The following is a 20,083-nucleotide window of genomic DNA, read 5'->3' as shown; positions in this document are numbered from 1 at the left end:
GGTCCTTAGGGGATGTGCAAGAATGCTTGAGTTTATATTTATCTTTTGTTTAGACCGCATTTCAGGAATTATTTACAGAAGGAGGATAGCAACCTGCAACAATGTGCTGCCTAACTTCTTAAAAAAGGTATGTTGACTTGGTTCTTCTCACACCCCGACATTTCAATAAATCCACTGTGCCGTCATCCTGTTGCTCCCTCCCCCACACTGAATAGCTGCATTTATATTTTAAAGTAGGTATCTAGTCCTCAGGGTGTGGAGAACACTAAGGTTTACATGATATTGTAAACAGTATTCTGTGGGTATATAGTTTTCTCTCTCTCTCTCTCTTTTTCTCTTTTCTCTTTTTGTATTTTGCATAATTTACAGCTGGGTAGTGTGAAATCATAAATCGCATACACATGCTTTGACCTATTTAAATGGTGCTTTTTATTACTGGCACACTGAACTTTGGCCAGAGTCCACTGATCACATTTGTGCAGTATTAGTTGCAACACATTGATCTACTGTTTCACGGTTCTCTTGAATGTAAGAAAATAAATATTTGTTAACTTAAAAATATAGAATAAGAATTGGCAATCAGAATGCCCCCACCAAACATGCTAATGTAAATATGCATGATGTGTTTCTCAAACAATGCACAGGTGTTCATTTCCTTACGTATTAGGCTTTGAATCACAGTTAAAAACCTGTTAGAGTTTACTGAACATTTCTCACAATAATTGAATCAAACTGTTGGATCTGAATTAAAGAGTGCAAGGAAGATAGAGGGCCTCGCAGGATTTAAGTAGTTTGAGGCGTTCTCTTGCTTTGTTCTCTATTTCCTGTTCCCCAGACCTAGATCTTCAGCAGCAGCGTGTTTATATAACCTCTTTCAGTGCAAGGAAATAAAAACTGCAAACATGTTTACTGAATGAATGAAATGAAAAGTGATGAATCAATAAAGAGATGCTAATGAAGGGAACTAATGTGTGAAAAACAAATGTGAAAGATATCCAGTCTAGGAACACCTTATTGCTTCCTTATTGCTTTTTATTTAAGGATTAGATAACAGGGCTGCGTGCTGTGCCTGAGATTAGCAATAGACCAGTTTAGCGTTTGATCGCCTGCAATGTTTTCATATGTACTTACTGAGTTACTTATACATTATAGCAGAGAGAGTTCCTTTCTGACTGAATCACTGTGATTGTTTTTCAGGTTAACATCTTTAATGTTAATGACGTCTATCTTGAAGAGGAATCCTGGCTGGATAGGAAGCAAAGAATTATGAATGTAAAAAGCCATTGTCTAACATGGACCCAGTATGCAACCCTACACGAAGTGTCTGTTTTCAGAGAAAGTGCAGCTAACCCAAACTGGTAAAAAAAAAAAAAAAGTTAATAAATATATATTTATTGTTGTTGGCCTTGTTACAGAATTTTTCAACATGCTTTACACAGCAAATACTTTAAGCCAGTTTCCCCTCTAGGCAGCTGAAAGTAATGTATCATAAAATTATCTTGGCATTTTGTATTTATTGTGCCATGTTTTACACCAACAAGAGCCAGCATTGTAATCAAACACAATGTGTGTTACATTTTTGGGGAAAACAATAAAAGAAGAAATAGCAAAATAACCCCCCCCCCCACCCACAAAATAAAAATAAAATAAAACAAGGATTTAGAAACGGCAAACAGACCTGTACAAGAATCCGAATCAATTCAGTGCAGTGCATAAAGCTGCACTGGTAACCGTTCTGGGAATTCATTGCTTCAAGTGGAGTGTTGACCTACTGACCTTGGCATGTCATGCATCTGGTTGGTTGGCAAAGTGTTTTTCCACTGACAGCCTGAATCATTATTCCATAAAACCAGTCAAGACAAATGGCTGTTCTATGACCTTTTATAGCTCACACCTGCCAGATGCATGGCTTTCTGATGCTTTTGGATGCATGCATGTATCAGAAATCCTCTTGCTTTGAACCACTGGACTGTGGGCAGCGCTCCTCCATCCCCTGTAAACACACTTTACTTTACACTTTAAGTTTGCTCAGTCAAGCCCAATGAATTCTAGAATAGATCTCTTCAGTAAAGCTGCACAAAGATCCATTTGGTGGGATGTACTATTTTTAGATTTTATAAAAGCTAATGCATTAACTGGATGTGTGCTTTCCCTGTTATAGTTACATTCCTGCCATGCTAATGTTTAATTAAATAAATGTTTCTATAAATATGTTGCTACAAACACAGATAATTGCTGAAAATAATGACGCAAAGCCTGTACTTACTGACACCTACACTATACTGGCATCAAGCAGAATATTAAGAGAAATCAGCTCCTTGAATCTATTCAATATTTATGCAGATGGCTTTCATTAATAGACTTCCTAAGGTAACCCGGTCATCCTAATGATGCACTCTGGATGTCTTTGTACTGTAGGCATTGATTTTTGATCGATATTCCCCAATGAACTCTTTGTCTTTGCTGCCTTCCTCTGAATGCAGGCGAACAAATACTTTACAGAAACCAGTTGAATGAACAAGTACTGTACCAGTGGTGTGAAATTCTTCTATAGCAAAACATACTTGGCCTCTGTTGGAAAGGATGAGAAGAATTAATACATTGTTAAAGTTTTCTAACATATTTATACGCTGGTGATTTTTCTCTGTAGTATTGTATGGGATTTGGATGATTCCCTCCCTAGCCATGGTCATGTTATGTTTCATTCACATTTATACAAATTAGATATTTCTGTGGTAGAATGTGTTACTATAAACTGAGATTGATATGAACAGAATGCACTAGAAACATGCATTAGTTTGCAAAATAAATACTGTGTTTCAGGCTGGGGGAGATCCCTGAAAACATGTATCTTACCATGACTAACTGTTTTAAACTTGGTGAATTGCTCCTATTTACTTCACCTATGGTATATTGATTGTAATTACACAGTTTTATGTTACTCTGGATTTAAAAAAAGAACCCCCAGTAAGCAGTGTGATTTTGATAGTGCACAATAACAGAAGCACTCATCACTGTATAGAGCATTTTAAAAGACAAGCTGGCTTTACCACTCAAATGGCTCATGTAATAGACTGTAATTTTCGGGTAGTTAAAAATGACAGCAGTGGTATAGTTGCCAATGGGCCATGCAGCAGCTTTCTCAAGATTGAATTGTGCAGCAGTTTATAATGCAATTTATTATCAGTGATGAGTAAATTAAATTTGGTATTCCTTTTTAAATAAATGGTGAAATATTAACATAGAAACTAGCATTGTAAAGCTATTTTGTTATCAGATAATAAAACCAAAAAATCAAACTATTTGGTAAAAGTAGAATAAGGGCAGTTAGTAGTGTTTCCTAATAGGGGTTTGCAAAGGTTTATTCCAGTTATTGGATTTTTTAAATAGTCTCTCATTTTAAGTCACTTGTGATAAGAAACTACCAATAAATATTCCCCAGTTTAGAAGTGCAAATCATAATCCCTCTGCAGACATCACAGTGTTCATTTAGATGCTGTTTTGGTCCTGGTAGATAAGTTTGAAAAAACTTTCAAGGTGTGATTTATGACAAATTATATTATCTAAACATTCAGTCAGTAAGTACTGCAAGTTGATTTACTGAAAGAGTATTGACTCACTTGAACTGAAATGCTGGCAGGATTTTGAATAGATGGAGTAATTAGTTACTGATTAAACACACTTATTCCAAATATGTTTGGAGGGCTCTACTTTATTTTGCATCATCTTCAAAGCAAATGTAAATGTAAACAATTTCACATCTTGTGTTCAATAGAAATTTGATGGGAGCTTGTTTTGTGTTCAAATTAAGTGCTTCTCTGCTTCGAGTCTGAATGCATTTGATTGCAGAAAATACTCAAGCAAGTGTGTTTTGATTATGGTTTACAGTTTATTTTTTGTACAGTGGAAAAATCCTGGCTTCAGTTCAGAAACATCTCGGCACCATCTTGTTTTATGAAATTGCAATAGCCTTGACAAAATAACTGCAAATTGTTACTATAAAATTATTTAGTATGTCCAAAAATCGATACCTTCACCCTAGGACTGCTGGACTGAGACATCTGTTGTCTGGTGTGGTAATTCAAAACAAGCCAGAAATACATAAGTGAAAGCTCTGAACTGTTTTGATTATTCAGATTCAGATTCCAGTCAAGAGTGGGGACATGTCTCCTTGCTACCTCTCAAGAAATATTTGTATTACTTTAGGGATACCAGTTCATTGGCTTTCATGTTTTATGTAAAATGCTGTCTACCTCTCCGACTAAGCTACTGAGTGTATAAAATTGTTCTTCCTCAGGATATGCAAGCAGTGTTTTGCACAGTAGAATGTAGTTAATTGCAGTTTGCAGGTCTTGTGCTTTACAGAAACGATATCATTGGGGCAAAAGTATTAAGTTACTTTACCATCTTCCAGAATATACTTAAATTAAACACAGGCATCACATTTATCAAATGATGATGATGAGGTGATTCTTTTGTATTATTATTATTTGCAGGACTGAATTCTGCCAGCAAGGAAGTATCGCGGTCACTGGTGTTGGTAAACTGAACAGGTTGATTGAAGTATTTGCCAAGTCATTTTTCAGCAAAGGAGTGAAAAAAGTGAGTATTTCTTTCTTTGTTCCAGCTTATTAAGGTTTCATATTTCTTAAAAATGCCCACATTTCTACTGTATTTGATATCTGCCTATGGACACATGCTGAACCTTAACGCAACACAATGACTGATTTTATATACATGTTTTTTTTTTTAACTCTGCTGTTCTGCGTATAGGCTAAATCAAGCGGACTGTGACCAGGATTACCTGGGGATCGGAGTGGTGTGCTGATGAACAATTTTTCAAATCCATATTAGTCATGTATGAAAGGGAAAAAAGACAAATGCTCAGTTTTGCAAAGTAAACTCATATTGGATTTCTTATTTACTTTCTTATGATAACATTTAATGTATCATGAAATTACAATCTATTACCAAATGTACACCAAGCCAGCCTACATGTCAGGTGGTATGAGTGTCAAAAGATTAATGTAAATGTCTCAATTCTTAAGGGCTTATTTTAATTTTAATATTTGTCAAGCTATTAACCAGTGGGAGGTAAATTCCCTGCACACTAGCAAGCCATCCCATTTGTCAGTGTTACTTTCTGCTAAAAGCAGCTCTTTCTTCATTTCCACAACTGCCCTGTTATTTATGTTTAGAAGGAAAAAAGGTTTTATCATTGTCAAAAGGCAAGCCCATTGAGAGTGGCAAGTGGAAATCTACGGCCAGTCAGTATTTTGTGTTGTTTTGTTTTGTGTTTTTGCCGTTTGGCAGACATCTCTAAGGCTTTTGCTTGTCAAACTCTTTCTGAAGACAACATCCTGGGAAGTGCTATGAATTGTAGATGGTACACAGTTGAATTTGGGTGTTTAGTTTTGTGTACAACTTATGCCAGGATGTGAAACTTATTTTTTTCCATTTGCTATTTTAGGAGGGAGATATCCTTCACTTTGTTGCCAATTGAAACCCATTACAATACGATCAGAAATTGAATACTGTAGACGGCTGTAGATTCCGTGCATCTATTCATGAATTCTCAAGCACAGCAGTCAGCAGTTGTAGTTGTTTTTTCTCTAGTTTAAGTTGCATGATGATAGCTAAGAATAAATTGAAAGAAGAATGAAAGATCTTATTACAATAATTTGAACAACAAGCAAAATATTCTGAGTGGTATACAAAATATATTTGGAGGGAAAAAGGAAAGCATTACTGTTTAATATAGACTATACACCCATATAATCCATAACACATAATGCTGATTGTTCATATATATAAAAGTGATTCGATATATTTAACCTGGGTGTTAAAACCTTATCTGCTTAATCCATGTTTGATGGGGATTTAACTGTCGGTCTAATAACAGTTTAATTAGTCTATGTGAATGTAATTAATGTGTTCTGTTGCGGCAAGTTAATCTCTCCCAAAGTGACATTACTACTTCCAGCAATTCCAAAGCACTTATCAAACTGTTCTGCAAGTCGTTATAGTACCTAGGGTGTGTACGTTTACACCATACTGATCTTAAATAAGGCCCTAAGTTTTGGCTGGGGTTGGATTGTGAAGGTAACATAAGTCCGGGAACAATGCATTTGATGCCAGCATGTTAATGTTAAAATACTGAACACGTTTCTGTCAAATTAATGTGCACAACTGCCTGTGCGTAAGAGAAGCAATAGGGATAGTACTTTGTACACAGCAGATAGCTTGGAAGCATCTTAAGTTTGCAACAGCACTTAAGAGAAGTTTTGATGGGTGACGGCTTGCATTTAGTACTGCAGGAGAGTTCCCTTAAGAAAACAATCTAGTGTGTAAATGGCTGGATTGTCAATTTGGATAAACTGTTTCATGCTCTTCTAAAAGCGTTATTTCTAATTTGGAAACCAAATGTGCGTCAGCTTTGTGGCAGGAGGTTTTGTGACGAATGCCCTTAATATCCATCTACAAATGCAGTCGCATGCTGAGGGGATATACTTAAAGTCTGTCAAGGCATTGTTTAACAAACCCCAATTTGCAGAACAGATTTTTTTTATGCTGGCAGCAGATTAAATTAGTGTCCACCACAGAGCAAATTACTTGTGAAATTCTATTTGAATTGGTACCTCTTTTGAATACACTTATGTCTAACAAAGAACAAACTTTAAACTCTCCTTTGGATTTGCATGCCTTCCCTGGAGCAAAGTAGCCAATCAAGCATGGTACAACCTGTTTTTCTATAAACAAACCAAAAAATAACAGTATGAATTGAACCAACAGCAGAAGGAACTTGCATGTGTGAAGAAAAAAATACATTGATGTGTTATTCAAAGTGGAAAAATACGTTCTTTGTTAGTTTCGGAGCTTGTAGATATCAAATTGAGTGCTTCGGGGTTACCCTCTCTCTGCTTTCTTTTCTCCGCTGTCACTGCTGGCCTCCGAAGCTGTAATTAGCATTATTAATCCGTGCCTGTTTCTCAGTCAATTCAAAGAAAATCTGATTACGAACCATGCGTTTATTAGTAATTGCTTTCCATTAAAATTGCTAGCTTTAAACTGCAATCAGGTGATACACAGCAGTGCACCTGTTAGAGTAATAAACGAGTGAGTGTGCTGTGACGTAAATCTCTGATGGAAAAGAGAGACCTTTTAGGATCAAATCTGTTCAGTTGAGTTGTTTCTGAAAAAAAAGAAAAATGAAAACGACTTCACTAGTGTGATTTGCTCTTGGGAGTCTTCCATTTCACTACAAGAATTGAAGAATTTCACCACTGACTGATTGACTACTCTGTAGCACCTGTTTTTGCAGATTAAACAGCATCAATTCAATGACAAAAAAATATTAATAAATACACGCATCAGATCTCTGTGATTTTACAGAGACATGGACACAGATGACTAACGCTTATTACAGCTTTGAAGACTGAACTTGACAGCAGAAATAACCATTGAATGTAGGCAGTGCTGTTGTGGATGTTTCCCATTGATCTTTGCATTTGGTGTTGACAGAAGGAAGTATGTTTAAGCCACTTATGATGTTTCCATTGTTTCCAGAGATTTCAGCCAAATGTTCACAGTGAGATAATGGCTATGCTAAATTTCAGCTTTCAGCAGGTAAACTAGTGCTAATGTTCATGGATGCTTAAAGGATGCAAGTGCTAGATCATAGTGAGAAAAACGTATTTGAAATACGAATTGAAGGAATCCTATAAATAGTATGCAGTATACTGGCTACTTTAATATTGGATTTTCAGAAATTTTGAAAGAAGGCATGTGTAGGAAATAGTTGAAAACTGACCTGTAAAAGCCCTGCTTGCAAAAGAAATGTAGATTATACATTTTCATATACTTAACTCCCAAGTGTTGCTTTTATTTTACAATTAACTCTTAAATATTGGTCTAAGTGGCATCCTGATTTCCTCTTCCTTCAATTTAATCTTTCACACTTTAATTCTTGAAAGAACTTAATACTTTTTTCCCAGCGGGCTGATGTGGGGAATAATTGCCTATAGCATTTAAAGACCATTTCTAAAATGAATCTGCTATTTTGGCCGTCTGTAAAAGCTTTTAAAGTGAATAAATACGAAGGTGGATGATGAATGCTGTGGTGTCACTTAAGGAGTGTAAATTAAGACCCTTTAATCTCAGATCCATATGGACTGCACATGTTTGAAGTTTACATGAAAGAATGTGTATTGATTTGTGTATCGATTTCATCATCCTTTACCAAAACGATGCCCTGTGATGACTTGCAGTTGTCCTTTCATAATCTTCAATCCTTTCAAACGCATGTGTTGCATTATGGCAAAAGTCACAAGAGGAAAGGTAATTGAATTGGAAACAGGCTCCTAGACAAAATCTGTTGTATATGTAAAGAGACGTAACTGGTTAACAAGCACACTATTCTTTCCCTCTGCTTTCAAGGGACATGTATTGGGGGAACTTAGTGGCAAAGCAGTCTAAAGACTTCTCTTTCAACGTGAGATCAAAACCATGAGCAAAGAGCTTGACAGCACTGATATGTTCCTGTGTATTCACAGTGTGTGACATTTTCAGAGAAGGCAGTGTGCTATCAAAGGATTTAATGGCTTTTTTTGGAAACCAGCATTAGAAATAAGACTGTCATATTCACATGTTTATGATTACCATATCATTACAAACTTAACTCCAGGGATGGTTATGATCATTAAAATGAATCCACAAGGTCTACTTGAAAGTCATGAGATGCTTTTGTTGTTGGGTTATCTTGACATATTGTAACAAAGTAAATGATGAACAATATTCTTTCGATGAGTGCATGAAAACAACAAAGGGGTCAGTGACATGTTCTTAATGCCCTCTAGCTTGAAATTGTTTTTCCAGAAGGGGAAATGGTTTATTGTAAAGAACTTTAGTTACATGTACAGCCATGTTATCAGGAAACACATTTTAAGCATGAAATTGTAAAATGAAAAAACAGAAAGAGTACAAGACATAGATTTCAAAGTTTAAAAAACAAACAAACACTATAGCCACCTTGCATGTGCGGTGGCTAATCAACTTGTTTAATTATTAGCAAGAATTTAGGATGTGATACCGATTAAATAAATAATATGAATACATTAAAAACAGGTGTGTAGTATTCTCTTTGTTAGCCGGATTGCAAATTTCAAAAGTCAATTGAATTGAATTTTCTGGCCTGGGCTGACTCTTGCCTTCTGTTCTCCGCATGTACATCTCCCTGTTATATGCAGTGTTCAATTTATTTGTGTTCAACAAGTATGACTATGTGACGCGATTAAAGCCCTCTATCCAGCATAGCTTTTGCAGCTTGCCATCACTGCCCACAAGCTGCTGCTGTGGTTTTGCTCTTTACAGTGTTAACAAAGCAGTTATTCTGTATTAAAATCCTTTAATACTCCATCATCTTTATTCCCTCTGACACAGGCATGACATATGCTGCTGACTTTTTGTTTTAATAACTTTGTTTCTTTTCTGCTTTTGCGTGTGTGTCGGCGTATATTAACCGAGGATATTACAGACGGTTATCCAGCAGCACAAGTATTATATATGGAAATCAGTGTAAAAGTGCGGGTTGTGCATACAGTCTGTATTGTGTGGTTGACAGTCTATCAAAATGAAACTGGAAGCTGGAAGCATGACTGAACAATGTCAAAGAAAAGGCATTATGGAGTAAAATTCGAATTGGCAATGAACAATAGGGAAAAATAAATACTCCACTATCTATAAATGCACATATCAAGCTTTATGGGCGGGGGGAAAACTGTTTGCAAATCCTGATTTTTTTCTCAAAGATGGTAAATGTGAAAAATCCAATCTTAAAATCTATATTTAAAGCAATTTGCACCTTCTATAGAATATAGTAGAAGAGTGAGGTGTACCAGCAATTTATTTATTTGATTTGTAATCCTCAAAATGCAAATACGATCAATTTAATTTGTCTGTTTTACTCCTACTCATTGAAACATGTCCACAACTTAATGCATGGTGTGTGTCTTGTATTACAGAGTGTGCATATAATGGAGACCATCCTGGAACAAAGATTTGGACGTCCCTTTTCCTAACAAATACACTCTCCCATTAAAAGACTGATCTTTTAAACCAGCTGTTCCGGAAGTAAGGAAAGGAGTTAAGTTGGCAGACGGCGAGCCTAGCTAACACACAGGCTATTGAATTCAACCACACAAGGACGGACCACACGCTTCATCTTATTATGCTTACCTAAAAGACACTTCCAATGTCTAGAGGACAATTTATACATATAAAGTGATTTTTTTTTAAATTATAAACCGTATTGAATAACATCTTTCTTAAATTAAAAGACCTGCAATCACATCTTTATGATTATGATAACTAGTAGTATGATGATTAAGTTAAAGGTTAAACATGTTAAAGCTTACATGACTTTGCCCCCAAATTTGATTGCAGTACAAAAGATCACAGAAGATACAAGGTGTTGTAGAAGAGGGTTATTAAAGAGCAAGCTTGTCAAACTCTTTTTTTCTAGGGCCTGTGTGGTCCTGCTGATAAGAGGACCCCAAGAGTTACCCTAAGTCCATTTAGTAAAATTTCGGTTCTTGATTTTCATTTCATGCCTAATTGGTATCATTTTTAGAGTATCTGTACATTGTCTTTTCAAAGAAAATATAGAAGAAACATGAAAAACCCTAAAACATTAAATTGACATGTCATTTATATTTATTCATAGTGTGCCCCAGCAATATTAGAATGAAGATTAGTTAACCCAATGACCTTGCAAAAGAATCACAGAATCTGTACATGTTTCACCAAAGGCAAAAAAGACTATATATTTGTATTTTAAAATGTATTTTCTAATTTTTCCTAATGAAAAAGACATGTTGATAGTATTTTTTAAAGTGTTATAAAAGCAAGCAGTAGTTCGTAAATAATAATAAAAAAAACTGCTACAGGATCATGTTTTGATTGGTTTTGATGCACTGCATAATAAAATCGCACATTGCAGTAATTTATGTTAATTAAGTTCAACACAGGCAGGAATTTAGCATTTTGCAGCGCGGTGAGGAAATGCAAAAACGTTCCTCGACAGAGCACTATTACCTCTATCAGGGAAATGGAACCTTTTGGGAACATAAAACATTTGAAATTGAGTATATATGGTACATCTTTTTTCCTTTTTCTTTCTTTCTTTTCGTAATTCAGCAGTACATTGCAGCAGAGCCATTTTCATATTCAATAAGATTTTCTGGTTTGCATATGCATTTATTGCTTTGCAAATGATGATCTGAGAGCCACTAGCCAATGTTTATGAGCACAGATGCATTGAGGTTAAAAAAGTGTTGTTTTAGTATTTGCTTAAGGAGTATATGTGTTTACAGAAATAAACTGCTGTTTTCTGAAGTGTCGCCCTTCTTGTTGTAGAACACATTTGTTTGAAATATTCATCATCATCATCATCATCATCATCATTATGAATATTGTCACAGTCCTGGATTAACTAGATTGAAGTTACTACTGCAGTTTACCTTGTTCATTCCTATATTCTTCCCAAAATTATTGTTTCTCCCAGTGTGTCACAATTACTCATGGCCTTCATTCTGGAAATAAGACTAGTTGTCCTTCTTTTTTTATTTTTGTGGCACATTTACCAGAACCTGATACAGCATTCAAAATTGCCCTGAAAAGAGGATCCTACAGTCCATATAGTCAAACCTTGGATCAGGTATAAGTACAAGTATATTATTGGAAATGTGTTATTTGTATGGTAGTATGCAGTCTAATATCAGTGATAGTTTGTAATCAATGTAGTAGTACTATAATGTAGTTGAGGAGTAGTATGCATCAGTAATAATATGTAAAAGTAAGCAGGTTTGTATCTGTAGTATAAAGCCAATTCATGTTCATAGTAGTATGCAAGTTACTATATATGAAAGTATAATAATACAAATATTTAATCCAAGCAAATCTGAAATAGTATTGGGGACTTTACCAACACTATATTTCCAGAAAGAGATTAACAGTCTATTATAGCCATGTTCCAGTGACTGAAAAGATTTAATGAACCACAGAATTTTCAACCCGTCACCCGAGTTGGTCAATAAAGTTTTCCACAGTGCCGCTAAGAACCATGATGATTCCACAGCTCTCTATAAATCAGGATCTTCCCTTAAAAAAAAAAAATTGTCTGTTATTTACCTGTTGGGAAATGCATAAATGTGTACAAAATACTGCTGATGGGTCGGAAAGAATTGGTTCTGATAATTGCAACACATGGTCCCAAAACTCGGTGAGTGACTGGGCTGGGCTGATTAGCCTTGGGTCAAAAGATAATGTGCTGTGATTCTCATCGTCCAGAAATTGAATGTCAGCTTCAGTAACCCTCCTAAGTAGTACTAAGATGCTACTTTCTAATTTAAATCTGTATTTCTATTCTTTTGTGTGAACTAACTAACTTTAATTGTGTTGTCGTTTCAGAGAAATACCTTTCTAGGTGTGCGTTAAAGCTTTCAGTGCTGAGTATAAATTCGGTCACAGTTGGAACTCTCATATAATGTGTTTTCTTGTTTCAGACATCCACTAGAAGTAATGGTATGTCTAAGGCTTAGAAGAATTAAAATAATAGTCGGTTTATCCTTTGCATGTGTAAACTGCCAGTATACCAAGACAGCTGTCTTAATGGAAGGCATGTATGTGCTAACCTAAAAATAGGACATTCACTTCAAGGCATATGCTTTTCCATCCTCAGGCCTCTTTTCTCACTTTGAAAGGCTTAACTCCTACTCCTCTCTACTTTTTCGTCTCCTTGTCTTATGTCTCTTTCAGGGAGTAGGTTATTAACATTGGCCAGATCTAGTCAGTTACTCGAGGAAAAAGTGGACTAAAGTTATAACAAACCCGCCCCCCCTTCATTTGTGGCTTATTAGCAGGTGAAATTGGAAGAGTGTCTTTAATAACCCCCACCACAACTGCTGTCAAAACTAATTAGGTTTGCTGAAAGAGCTTTCTCTGCTTATTTAACTGCTTCCCAGGGGAGTTGTTTTTCAATGCTTACAGTGCCACCACACGTGGGCTCTGCTCTGTCTGGTTGGGTATATTGTGTGGTAGTTCCTTGTACATCATGGACTAGGTTATGATTTCAATTGTTAGGTTTCACCTGATCAAACCCATATAAAAAGACATTGGTAAAAGAGTGTAAACTCATTGAGAATGATTTAATCAAAGGCCAGTGACCTCAATTTCCAGGCATCGTGTCTCCAGAAGCACTTGTGATGGACTCCTAGCATTGTTTCTATGGTGCAGTAGTTGTCAAACCTCAATTTGATTTCTTACTTAGCATCATGTGGAATTTCAGGGTTCTGGAGTTGATAGAAATATTGAAAGTCTGATTGGAAGCGGCTGCAGTGTTGCCTGTAGTGAACAGAGAATGTCTTAACCTTTTCACAATGACACCGACTGGAATCTGTGGTGTTTTCTTACAGTTTGATGGACAACTGAGATTAAATTGCTTCTTATTAAGGCAATGCACCAGTGACCTTGAACCCGACCTTACACTTATCTGGACCTCATCTGTTTTAATTATCAATCTGAAATCATAATCAGAAGCTGAATCAAAGCTATGCTCTTTCAGTCCACTTTTAATTAGGGCCATCACTGACTAATTAACTGTCATATGACTGCTCCTCAATCACTACAGTTATACCTCGGTTCATCTCTCGGATTGTCCAGCAGAGGTGCTGTACTCTAGGCCAGCAATATTCTTTGTTTTCCAAATGATAACCGGAGAAAATATAGCAAGTAACCTTTTGTTTTGTTTCATCTGCATTCTCTTTTTAAAATCGGAAAATTGTACTGTATGCTGTAATTGGATAATATGTTTACATCGAGTATTTTAAAAGGTTTCCCTGTGCCGTTGCAAATGAATTGATTTGGAGACAAAATCAGTTCTTGGGAGAATTAGTACAGTTAATTTGTTTGTTTTATTGTCTGAAGAATTTTGCATTTGTTGGAAAGGTTCTCAGTTATGATAAGAGCATCACTTAACTTCCTCCGTCACTTCTTCAATCCTGCTCTGGCGGAAGCCTACTCATATGAGCTTAGTGGACATTTGCTATTAGTTACCATGCTTTGACTTATTTGTGTGTCTGTCTTATGCTTTCAAATTTCACTTTTGTATTCTTGTGTTATTCTGGGATGGTATGTAGTCTAGTGGGCTGCACCAATAATTTAAAACACAAGTTAAGCTGAATTTAAAAACATTTTGGTGAAAATACTGAAATTGATAACAACAATTTGACCACAATTCTGTCTAGCAAAAGGAGGTAAGGCACAATAAAACTTAATCTCTTTAAATGAATGGAGACAATTTATCAACATGCCATAATGATTTGAGATTTATTATTTCTGTGACTAACTGAAATATTTGTCAACTGCTGGTTTGGAAGCAAAGAATCTATCAATGTATAACAGTGGAGTTATTATCTGAACCTTTTCATATAACATGTTTTTGTTTGTTTGTTTGTTTGTTTGTTTAATGGTTTATTCTGGAGAGATATAAATATCTTTCCATGGATTTAAACAACACAACAATGCTTGTCTTTCATTCATCAGCAGCACAAAGGAACATAATGGTCACGTCTTGCCTGAATACATACTAATGCTGTAGCACTCCAGCCCCCAGTCTTCAGAACCACCTACCACCCAAGATGCTCAAATTGTTTCTTTTTAAGGCAATATTGTAGAGCTGGCTGTTAATGTATTGCTTGTGCAATGTCAATGTGGTAAATGAAAAGGGAACATGTCAAAAAGACAAAAGCTAAGCCCTCTGGGACATCTTCTTTATGTCTCAACATTAAAGAAATGCACCATCCCCCAGTGAAGTCATTTGACAGAGGAGCAAAAAATGAAAAAAGGGTTACAATACATCCAGCACTGGCAGGGCTTTGCATTCTTTCTAGTCCAAATTGTTTGTCTTGTTCACCAGCATGGCTCTTACCATCATGTATATACATTTCCTATGTGAATGAAGGATGGCATTAAGATTAAAGTCATTTACGATTTTTCTTCTTCTTTTTGTTACAATGAACCATTCATTACTACCCATTCCATCAAATTGGGGCACTGTACGGGTATTCAGAGAAGTGCACCGTTTAACCAAGACAAAGCCATGGAAAAACAAACAACAAACATGCATATTTTCAAAGATGATAAAACAACAACAATAAAGTCTCTTTAAAGCGTGCATTCAAAAGAAAAAGAAAAAAGCCTTTATGATCTATTGAAGACTGTACAAATGCATCTTGGGTATATAATTGCTTCAACCATTAATTTCATGCACCGCCAAGTGAGATGTTATGTGATGAAGTCTAAAACATAATGGAAAATAACAATAGAAAAAGAACATCAACGGCAGGTTATAGAGCCCTTTCAGAAGCCGTGTTTTTTTCCCCTGCAGCTACTCCTCTATGACAGTGCTTTAATTTTGCAGAGATGTTCTTGGTGATGTCTTGTAGGTTGTATGTAGATGAAATGGCAGCCCCCCTGCACAACCGCCAACTCTCAATACATACACACTTTGTCATACATTGTGGGAAGTTGTGGACTGCAGACTGCTTTGATGTCATGTGTGAGACTGGCAGGGCTTGCTGAGGGCACTTTGCAATTGGTGCTGCCTGCAACTGTCAGCATTGCTTCCCTGGTGGAAAAGAAGAGAGAAATTAGTGAATCCAAACATTATAATCGGGTGTCGTTATCTATTGTGTTAGCCAGAAACAAGGGAGACTTTTCTCCCTCTCCCTCTCTCTCTCTCTCTTCCCTCCCTCTAATCACTATAATTAGAGTATGCTGCTCATTTACTTATAGAATTAAAAAAGACACACACATAACACATAACATAACATAACACACAGACCCCTCTCCCTTGGATGAAAGTGTTTTCCCAGACTGGACTGGTCTTTCCTACATTTTGTACACTACAATGGAAGTGTAACTTGCAGTACTGACAATTACAAAAAAGTGTTTCATACATACAGTATTTAATTCATGGGACAACTGTTTTGGGAAGGACTGGCTTGGTTATTCACTTTATTATTATTATTTATTTCTTGGCAGACTTTCCCACATTACTCTGTTATCATGCTAATTATATAACAGACCCCTTCTGGTTACATGTTCTGCTTAAATGTCAACATAATACACATTAATCAACCTACAAATATGTGTCATACTGCTGTAATTATAACAATCAACTAACCTACTTTGACTTTTTAGTTTCTGCAGAATATTTTCATTTCAAACTTTTCTTCTCTCCACCCTTAGGTTTGTGACTTTCTAGAACTCGACTAATGCAATAGTAATTAGATTTCCCTTGTAGATGACACGCTGAGAAGAAGAAAAAAAAAACATAATTACAGAGCATGTCATTCCCCAGGAAGCAGATAACTGAAAAACTAGCTCCCCTACGGACTTCTTCAGAGCATTACCTACAGCAATTTCTATTCAAAACATTTGTTAACACAGGGATTGGTTAAGGTCTGCTGGGGTCAATAATGGGTGGTGGCCTCAACCAAAATGATATGGGTGATTGAGTCTGAAGATCGAAAATGAGAGGCATATTTGTTAATTATTATTATTTTTTGATTGCTGTATGTCTGAACTGGTTCCAGGGTGAATAGAAACGTGCTTCTACTTACAACTTCATCATGCATATACGGTTGCTGTAATTAAAATTAAAATGTTAATAAAGGTTGAATATGACTTATCAGTCAAGCAGAGAATTGATATCAACCAGCAAAGACTGTGAATGTCGAAATGTACACAGTGTGCTACAGGAGAGTCACTTGTAGGAAAGCAATAAGGTGAGCTAGATCTCTGATACTGAGACATTTTGGCGTGACACTTCTTGTGTGCATTTTAAATGAGTGGCGATGAAGCGGTAGTTAATTCAGTCACTCAGAGTTTTATTATTCATGTATTCATTCATATCCCTGTGTCTTTTATTTATTTATATATTCCTATTTCACAGGAGTCAAGGATCATCAGCGCCATTACCGTAATTGTTATGGTGGAGAATAAGAGAGGTCCGCGGTTAGTAAATGCAGTGACAGTTTTTGGTAACAATATGGTTCAATATGACACTGACACCAACACGAACGCTGAATTCTAGGTTTTTTGGAAAGGGATGACAAAAATAGTAAAGCAGTATTGGGTATGACATTCTTCTCAACATAAGCTTCACTTTTCTTTGTAACCACCTGTAACCAAAATACATGACTGGTCTACAGGCGTAATTATTTGATAGTTGTGAAAACTGAAAAGAGTAGAAATTTTTTGTTTTGGAAAAATGCAGCACAATTAAGAACTGCCTGTATTTTCGGATCTTCTGAATCACAGATGCTGTAATATTTCCACGAAGAATAAATCAGGGGGTGCCAGACTATATACAGATGATTAAATATTAAATTAGCAGGGTAATTGGCTACATCCAAACAGAAACAGGAATTCAAGGTTAAAAACATTACTGTCAGCCCAGTGGATGTACAGTGTGTGTTGACAGATGCCACCATGCCAAATAAGTGCTGTTTCTCTCAGTCCATTACCATAGCGACACTGTTCAAGTAGCACTTTCTTTTTATTTTTTCCCCCGAGAGACAGCTTTATCACAAGCCTAGCTGTGACTCTGCCCGGGGTGTCGCTGAACATTAACATGTTGAACTGAACATGTTCTGGAAGTAAATGCATCCCAGTTGGCTACAACAGCAATACCGTTTACTACCTTAGTATGGAAATGTACACATTATTAAAGGGAGGTATACAATGCAAAGAAATGTACGGTCTTGAAGAAATAACTCGGAGAAGAAATAACCCAGAAGAGCTAGTACCATACATAGTATTCACTTTGTGGTCAATAGTCATGGGGAGTAGAAGAATTTAAATGGTTAGAATCATATCAATCATGAATTGTCAGCTAGTTATAGCTCATTAATATTTTTTAGGAAGAATTTAATCAGGAATGATTCAGCATGTCCTTCATATCAAGAGAGAGGTTTTATTAGACATACGTCAAACATAGCAATGACCTGACTTTCATACAGACCCAAAGGCCTAAATATGTGTGTGTGTCTGTGTGTGTCTGTGTGTGTGTGTGTGTGAGTATAGATAGATACACATTTTATCAGTATATCATGGAATCATTTACAATATTGAACAATATAGAGAAAAATCGAAGGACTGTATGCTGGGTATATACTAAACTGTGTTTGCCCCAGCACATCTGTTGCTCTTGCCATCTGATTTGAAGGGCACTGGACAATGAATAATAATATGATATCATTTTTAGTATAATATCCTTTTTTGAATGCATAGCTCTATGTGAATTCTCCTTTTATTAATGCATGGTCGATTTTTCCTGAAATGCATTTCCTTCATAAATAAATATATAAAAAAATCTTATATCATGCATTTCAATGAAAGGCAATCCTTTAATGGTGTGCATAGCTAAGTGAGGGACAACAAAAAGAAGTCTATTGTGCTTAATGTTTTTGCTTGACTGATGCTGTACCCTCGATGTCGAGCAAAATTCATATCAGGTTGTCTGCTTGGATATAGCCTTATCAACGGCCTAGAATAACGTTCAGTGCAGCTGCCCAGACTTCCCTTGCAGGCAGCTATTTGAAAAAGTACATGCATGTCGTCATACTGAATACAGTGAAAAATAAAGGCTGCTGTCCTCCACAGCTGTGATTTGATACATAATCAGTCATCTTGCTGAGGGTTATTTTTGCATTTCTGTTGTTATCTACTTTTTCCAAATACCAGGACATCCCCCCGAGTAGCCTTACCAGCATATATATTTTTTTTTTTGTCTCCTTTTCTTTTTTCCCTTTGGTTGGTTATGTTTGCAAATTCAACAAACAGATGATTACTGAATCTCAAAATAAATAAATTAACAAAGGAGTACATGTCTTGCCAACCAATGTGACTGAGCCTATGGCTGTATCTGAAGCAGCTAAGGATCAAGTAAGAAAAACAGAAAAATCTTTATTAATGAGCATAAATAGCAAAGCCCAGGCTGTGACTGCTGCCAAATAAGATCTCAAAGCTTAAGTATCAGTTTGATCATCACCATGTGTTCCTTACTATTAAGTTACTTTTCTCATCCTAAAAGCCTAAAACTGTCTAAACCCCTTATTACCTATACAAAATAGATGGGTTTTACTGCTAAATTGAAGACTGTAGTATTGTAACATTTGTATAGTTACTATATATTGATAGTTGTATGATACTCTTCACATGGAACTTACCGTCATGCGTCTCTCCAGTTCATACCTGATCAGTGACATATTCCATTGTGCTGTTCTGTCATTATAGCACGGGAGAGTTCAATGTCAGGAATCCTTCATGAAATGTATTTCTTACAAGAAGGGATATGCCATCCTTAGCTTACAGCAGAATTTGTCCACTTTTTTAACCAGTTTGTACAGTCATTATCTGCACTTTTCATGTTAATCATTCCATCTGTATTCTTAGCTGCCTAAGAAACAAATTTTAAGGAGGTGGTATGATGTTAGGATTTAGACGGCACTTTAATGATCTTTTTAAACATGCACATGTCTTTTGGGAGAATAGGTGTCAAATCCTACAGAGCCTTCTTCAGATTTTTGATGAGTGTGAATTAAGATTATTTAAACAATTCCACTAGGACAGCAGTGTATTGTGCTGCTCAGTTCAATATTTTTGGTTGACTTATCCTGTCTGAGCATAACATAAAATAATTTCCAATGTATCTTCTTGCAGTGCAGTGTGGCATTGTTTTTTTTTTTAGCTAAGAGTTCAATTCAATGCATTTGCACTTTGTATCTAAGTACATTGCAGTATTTTACATAGACTGAATCTGATCATCTGAATGTGTCTGCCTTTATCAAGCTATCTATATCTATCAGTCTGTCTCTCCATATATCTATCTCCCCATCTGTTTCTCTCTTTCTGTTACTAGAAGGTGTTTAAGAAAATGCAGGATTAATCCTTTGAGCTCTATCATTGTGTTGCACATTTTTTTCATAATTTAACAGGATCAGCCTTGTGGCCATTTTCCATA

At 36.0% G+C, this 20,083-nt stretch overlaps 1 protein-coding gene across 2 annotated transcripts in view; it reads left to right on the top strand.

The window, feature by feature from the left end:
- The window catches only part of LOC136763119 (PRELI domain-containing protein 2), a 64,763-nt gene that overhangs the window by 5,532 nt on the left and 39,148 nt on the right, over positions 1 to 20,083 (top strand). Inside the window, exons 3-6 of one of the 2 annotated variants that reach the window (XM_066716861.1) lie at positions 54 to 127; positions 1,198 to 1,358; positions 4,497 to 4,602; positions 10,020 to 11,396. In XM_066716861.1, coding sequence (XP_066572958.1) covers positions 54 to 127; positions 1,198 to 1,358; positions 4,497 to 4,602; positions 10,020 to 10,076 — 398 coding nt within the window. In that variant the 3' untranslated portion in view covers positions 10,077 to 11,396. Of the gene's footprint in view, positions 1 to 53; positions 128 to 1,197; positions 1,359 to 4,496; positions 4,603 to 10,019; positions 11,397 to 20,083 lie in introns of those variants that run through there. The other variant, XM_066716860.1, reaches the window with a different exon arrangement.

This window comes from Amia ocellicauda, chromosome 11 (assembly GCF_036373705.1).
Source record: "Amia ocellicauda isolate fAmiCal2 chromosome 11, fAmiCal2.hap1, whole genome shotgun sequence".
In the NCBI taxonomy this organism is placed as follows: domain Eukaryota; kingdom Metazoa; phylum Chordata; class Actinopteri; order Amiiformes; family Amiidae; genus Amia; species Amia ocellicauda.
The sequence above is the reverse complement of the archived record's forward strand: the minus strand, read 5'-3'. Positions and strand labels throughout refer to the sequence as shown.